This window comes from Psammomys obesus, unplaced genomic scaffold (assembly GCF_907164565.1).
Source record: "Psammomys obesus unplaced genomic scaffold, mPsaObe1.curated_primary_1811, whole genome shotgun sequence".
NCBI lineage: Eukaryota > Metazoa > Chordata > Mammalia > Rodentia > Muridae > Psammomys > Psammomys obesus.
In genome coordinates, this window is record NW_026594428.1 from 7,606,107 (window position 1) to 7,612,106 (window position 6,000).

The 6,000-nt window shown below is 36.7% G+C and overlaps 1 protein-coding gene across 2 annotated transcripts in view; it reads left to right on the forward strand.

Annotated features, from left to right (window-relative positions):
- Cdh12 (cadherin 12) overlaps positions 1-6,000 on the forward strand; it is a 402,089-nt gene that overhangs the window by 337,590 nt on the left and 58,499 nt on the right. For both annotated transcript variants that reach the window (XM_055619002.1, XM_055619003.1), the window contains one exon: positions 3,876-4,129. In XM_055619002.1, the coding sequence (XP_055474977.1) occupies positions 3,876-4,129 (254 nt within the window). The remainder of the gene's footprint in view (positions 1-3,875; positions 4,130-6,000) is intronic.

Here is a 6,000-nt window from a genome sequence, read left to right on the forward strand (position 1 = left end):
TAGTCCTCCGAGCCAAGTCGAATACCTGCCAAAGTCTAAACACACCTTTGTCAACCATCCTCCCATATGTCCTGCTAAAGATTGATGATCTTCCCTAGGAACAAGACACTGAAGGGAGAGGTAAACTCGTGCCAGCTGTACTTCTCATGTTATTTTTTCTTAAAAAGGAGCCTATTATTTTTTCACTGTTCTTAATGCCTATTAATACTAAATTTAATTCATTACTTTTCTTAAACTTATTCCTTTTACATTCTATTTTTATTAAAGCCTTTAACAATCTACTAATAATAAATTTCTTTATAAAATTAGTTGTGCTGTTTCAGGAGTCACAGAGAAAGATCAAATAATTCATTATTCCAGCCCCAGAGCCACAACTGAAAAAGCGTAGAAATCTCAGAACATGTCTCTTTTCCAAGTGGGATGAGTCTGCCAGGGACCTTCCAGGGGGCGAATTTCCGGAGAAAGCGTATCCCCCGCCCTATAACATATGCTACTATGGCGACACTGACGTAGGTGTAGCAGAGGGCATCTTTGAAACAAGCTGGAGATGTGCAACTGAGAAGGCTCCTAGAAAGATATGGTGGTGACTCTAGCTGAGACTCCTAGTTCTAGGCAGCATGGAGACTAATGATGTAACCTCCCAGCTACACAGGACTTCCAGTGGAGGGAGGGGGATACCAAACCACCCTCAAAACCTTTGAGCCAAAATTCATCTTAACTACAAAATGTGCAAAGATAAAGATGGAGGAAAGATTGAGGGAATGTCTCACCATTGGGTGGTCCATCTTGAGACCTACCCCATGGGAAGGAGCTAACCGAGCTAACCCTCGACACTATTAATGATACTCTGCTATGCTTGCACATTGGAGCATAACATAACTGTCCTTTGAGAGGCTCTACCTAGCAGCAGATCAAAACAGATTCTGAGACCCACAGTCAATCATTAGGTAGAGCTCTGGGAGTTTTGAAGAAGAGTGCGGTGAAGAACAGAAGGTTCCAGTAGGGACAAGAACTCCTCAAGAAGACCAACAGAGTCAACTACTCTAAGCTCATGGGGCTTACAGACTGAAGCACCAACCAAAAAGCATGAATGGTCTGAACCTAAGCCCCCACACATGTGTAACTCATGGTCTTCATGTGGTTCTCCTAGCAAGTGGAGCAGGGGTTGTTTGTGGCAGGGACTCCTTTGCCTGCTTTTGAATCACTCCCCTAACTGGATTGCCTTGTCTGACCTCAGTGAAAGAGGAAATGTTTAGTCCTGATGCAACTTGATGCCAAGATGGGTTTGTTACAGGGAGGAAATTCACCTTTTCAGAGGAGAAGGGAAAGAGAAAAGGGCGAGAGTGTGGGAAGGTGGGAACAGGTGGAGAGGAGGGAGGAGGCTGCTATTGGGATGTAGAATGAAAATAAACAATACAAATAGCATGTTTGTGAAATGCAAATTAGAAATAGTAAGTTCAGCATTATATTGCTTAATACTTCCAGAACTTTGTGCATTCATAAAAACTGACACTTTATGTTCTTTAATCCAAATTATCATGGATGTCCTCAAATGTATATGTTTGTTTATATATATAATATATACATAATATATAATAATTCTATAAAACAATGATAATTGTATATAATTATATATCTAATTTCTCTTTCAGACTTATGTCAGGTAATGATTTGCAATGTATTAACTATATAATACAGCTTCATTCTAGATTAAGTTGAAAGTAAAGCAACATGAAGTACCACCAGCCTTGAACCCCACATTGTAATTCTTCCTTTTAATAAATTGTAAATACATTCTTTTTTATTCATTTTTACATTTTTCTTTATTAATTATACTTTATTCCCTTTGTATCCTTCCCTCCTCCCATCCCAATCCTTTCCTTCCTCCATCCTCTGCATGCATGCCCCTCCCCAAGTCCATTGATAGGGGAGGTCTTCTTTTCCTTCCTTCTGATCCTAGTCAATTAGTTCCCATCAGGAGTGGCTCCATTTTCTTCTGCTGTGGCCTGCTAATGCTGCTCCCCCCTCAGAGGGAGGTAATTAAAGAGCAGGCCAATCAGTTCATGTTAGAGACAGTCCCTGTTCCTATTACAATGGAACCCACTTGGATACTGAACTGCCATGGCCTACATCTGTGCAGGGGTCTTAGGTTATTTCCATGCATAGTTCTTGGTTGTAATATCAGTCTCAGGAAAGGCCCCTGTGCTCAGATTTTTTTGGTTCTGTTGCTCTCTTTGTGGAGTTCCTGTCCTCTCCAGATCTTACTGTTTCCCACTTCTTTCATCTTATGAAAGAAGTAAATACATTCTTAAGAATTTAAGTTGTTGCTCTCTGCCATATCGCCACCATAATGGACAGGAGCCACACGCAGCCTATCAAGCTGGTTAGCAACCGAAGTGCTGGGCAGGACTGGTTTGCAAGGACAGTGTACCCACGTACATGTGGTATTTATGGATGACACCAGCCTCTCTGTCATCTGAAACAATCAAAGACCCTGTTCAAGAGGACGATGTGCTCACCCTAGCAGAGTCAGAAATAGAGGCTCAGAGGTGGAACTGATCTTGCTGCTGGGTCCCCTATATTCACCACTTAACCCATGGAATGACCTGCAATTGTTAAATAAAGAGCTCATATTATTTTAACTCTTAAAAAAGAATTTAAGTTGTCACTCTAACACTTACATTTCTTATGAAGATCCTTCACATATTAAAAAATATGTGCCTGCTTGGTCTTGTGCTTACTTATCCCAGAAAAACATTTTCATCCTCTTAGCACTTTCTTCTTTTGTCAATAGGAGTAATGTTTGTCACTGTCTCCAGGCAAATGCTTGCCTTTTTGGCTCCCTTGTACCCTACAATGTAGCCCATGCTGTTACTGAACTTTAGATCATCTTTCTTCAACCTTCTGAGCTCTGGGGTAGTTAATAGGTGTCCCCACACCTGACCTAAAGAAGTGTTCCGTAGAAAGCTGTGTGATAGATTCCATCTCTCATCACAGCAGTAATGAAGCTGAGACAGGTGGATTGTCAGTTCAAGCTCAGCCTAAGCTAAATAATGAGATCCCATGTCAACTTAATTCCCTCCCCAACCATCCCCCATTAAAAAAAAATAAAGTGTTCCAGTGCTCCAGTCATCCTTGACCATAATGTTTTTAGATACAAAGATGAAAGAAATATTTAGAAATAGGGAAAATCTAAACTGAGTATCAGAGCACATGCACAAAATGATTTCCTACATTTCTTCCAATGTCTTCCATAATTTAACAATATTTTGAAGGACATGGTTTTTGGTGATGTATTCTGACAATGTACTGCACACAATAATCTTATATATATTTCTAGGAATGCAAACAACTGTAAGTGTCATTGTACTACCTTTTAATTGCTTCTTACTATTAAAATACGTGGGTATTTAAGAATTTTAACAGACAATGGTATTGGTAAGAAAACAAACCGTCTAAGTTTGTATGTGCATTTGGAATATAAATAATTAGACAATCCAATTTCTTTCTCTATTTTTTCAATCTTTACTTTTGTCCAGTAGATGTCAGTATTGGATAGAAGCAAAATAAGGTCTCACTCACTGCAAACTGCTGAGGAGAACATGAACAGCCCTGTCTACCTTGATGTATACATGTAGATTTTGTCAATTCTGTATATTTAGATCATTAACATTACAAGTTACTTCTACATGCATTTGATCTTTAATGTTTTTAAATATTTACCATGTGCTAGCTCTACCTGAATTTATCAAATAAGAGGAGATGCTGAAACATCTGGAATTACTTGGATACAGCTGCAGATTGCTTAGAAGCAATGGTCACCATTTCTGCCCTGTTTTATATAAACATAATTTCTCATTTTGTCTTTCTTACAGCCTTTAGATTTTGAAACAAAGAAGGCATATACTTTCAAAGTAGAGGCTTCCAACCTTCACCTTGACCACCGCTTCCACTCTGCTGGGCCATTTAAAGACACTGCTACAGTGAAAATCAGTGTGCTGGATGTAGACGAGCCACCAGTGTTCAGCAAGCCATTTTACACCATGGAGGTATATGAAGATACTCCTGTGGGGACCATCATCGGAGCTGTCACAGCACAAGACCTTGATGTGGGCAGTAGTGCTGTTAGGTAAGAACAACATTTTTTTAACATGCATCATAAAACCAAAACTAAACATAAACAGGAAAAAGAAAGCTTGTTTTTTAACACTAAAAGTGAGGACAAGGAGCCGTAGTAGATCATGGACCACTAAATTTAATGAATTCTTATTAATGTAAGGATAGAAGCGTTGTCATGGAATTTCAACACACACATACAAATCCTTACAATGCTGTTTATAGTGGTGTTATGCTGGACATGTCATTCTACAAAAAATGAGTTGTTTTTTCTTTTTTCATTTATAAAAGGGACTGAGCACAACAACTTCAAAGGATGATTTCCAAGTTTAGTGATGTCAAGGTACTTTCATAATACACAGAATATGATAGACATTGATATACTTTGCAGTTTTCTTAAAACCTTTGTCCTATGTCATGTTGATTTTGAAAATGAGATAGCTATAATATTCACATATTGGAACCCATTTCTAACTGCAGTTACATCATCTGCTATGTTTTTTATTGATGGTGTGAATGGTTGTATAATAGTGACAGAAACTAATTTAAGAATACAATAAGCAGTCTATCTTTTGTTTCTTCAAGTGTGGAGAATTGACTCTAGGCTCTTGTACTCAATAAACGACTGATTTACTGCTAAATTAAACCTGTACCTCTAAAGTGGGACTCCTGAGTTAAAGTTTCTTTGCCAACATAGAGGAAAATAGGCATAACTGGTACATATATTGCAGATATTACCATTTTATATATGAGAAAGAGGGAAGCAAGGAGCAGTGGTACCTGTATAATTCGAAATGCAAGCGGGAGGAAGTCCACTCCTCTTACAGATATATTCAGAATGGACTTGCTTGTGGTCAGGGATTTGTCTTAAAGATTCGCTGAGTGTTGAGTCTTCTAGGTCCATTGCAGTGATACATAATTAATACAACTGTAAAACCAGTGTCCACTGTATTGATTTCTATGTCAGCCCCACCTATGTATATAGAAAACAACTGCAGAATATTATTTAAATCTTCTAGTTCTTACTTGACTTTGGGCATACACGCAACTATTTCACATGTCTCCTGTTCCTCATGAGGCTGAGTTATGTCTGATTTCCTTCTTCAAGAAAGACACGTGAATTTAAATAAATAGTTAAGTGATCTGGCCTCTTATAGGAAGTCTGAATTTTTTCTTGCATTTTTTTTTCATTTCTTTGTTTCCTTTAACCCCATAAGGGAGTGATTCTTCTGTAACATTTTTTATTGTTGTCTTTGATTGACATGACAAATGAAATCCTTTCTTCATTTACAAACAAAATTCTTTAATATGCCCTCAAAAAATAACCCTAATAGATTTTTCTGAATTTTCTTTCTTGTAATATTTTTTCCTTTTTGTAATATGCAAAGAGTAAATTACTTAAAATTTTTCTATTATTATATCCTTTTGTTTATTAATCCTATCTTCAATTAATTTATATTCATTGACATGTTTCTGTAAGTATAGCATTTCAATCTAATTCAAAAATGTGGTTTTGATTAAGTTTCAGATGTACTTTTGTATCTTCAAATTTATATCTGTTTATACAAGTACATTATAACCTGAAAACTACCCTTTGAAATTCTTTGAACTTGGCCACATGAATTGTATTTGCTCCAGTCTCCAATAATATCTGTCTCACTGTCTTGTTTTCTTTCTCTCTCTCTTTCTTCCATTTTTGTTTTTATTTGTTTCTTTATTTCCTAGATTACCTTTCTTTTTTAAAATTAATTTTATTTATATACACTAATTTTTTAATTTCTTTATCTTTTCCTTTGTACTCTTCTTTTTCTTCTTTCTTCCTTTTCTCCTTCCTTTATTATTATTATTATTATTATTATTATTATTATTATTATTATTATTATT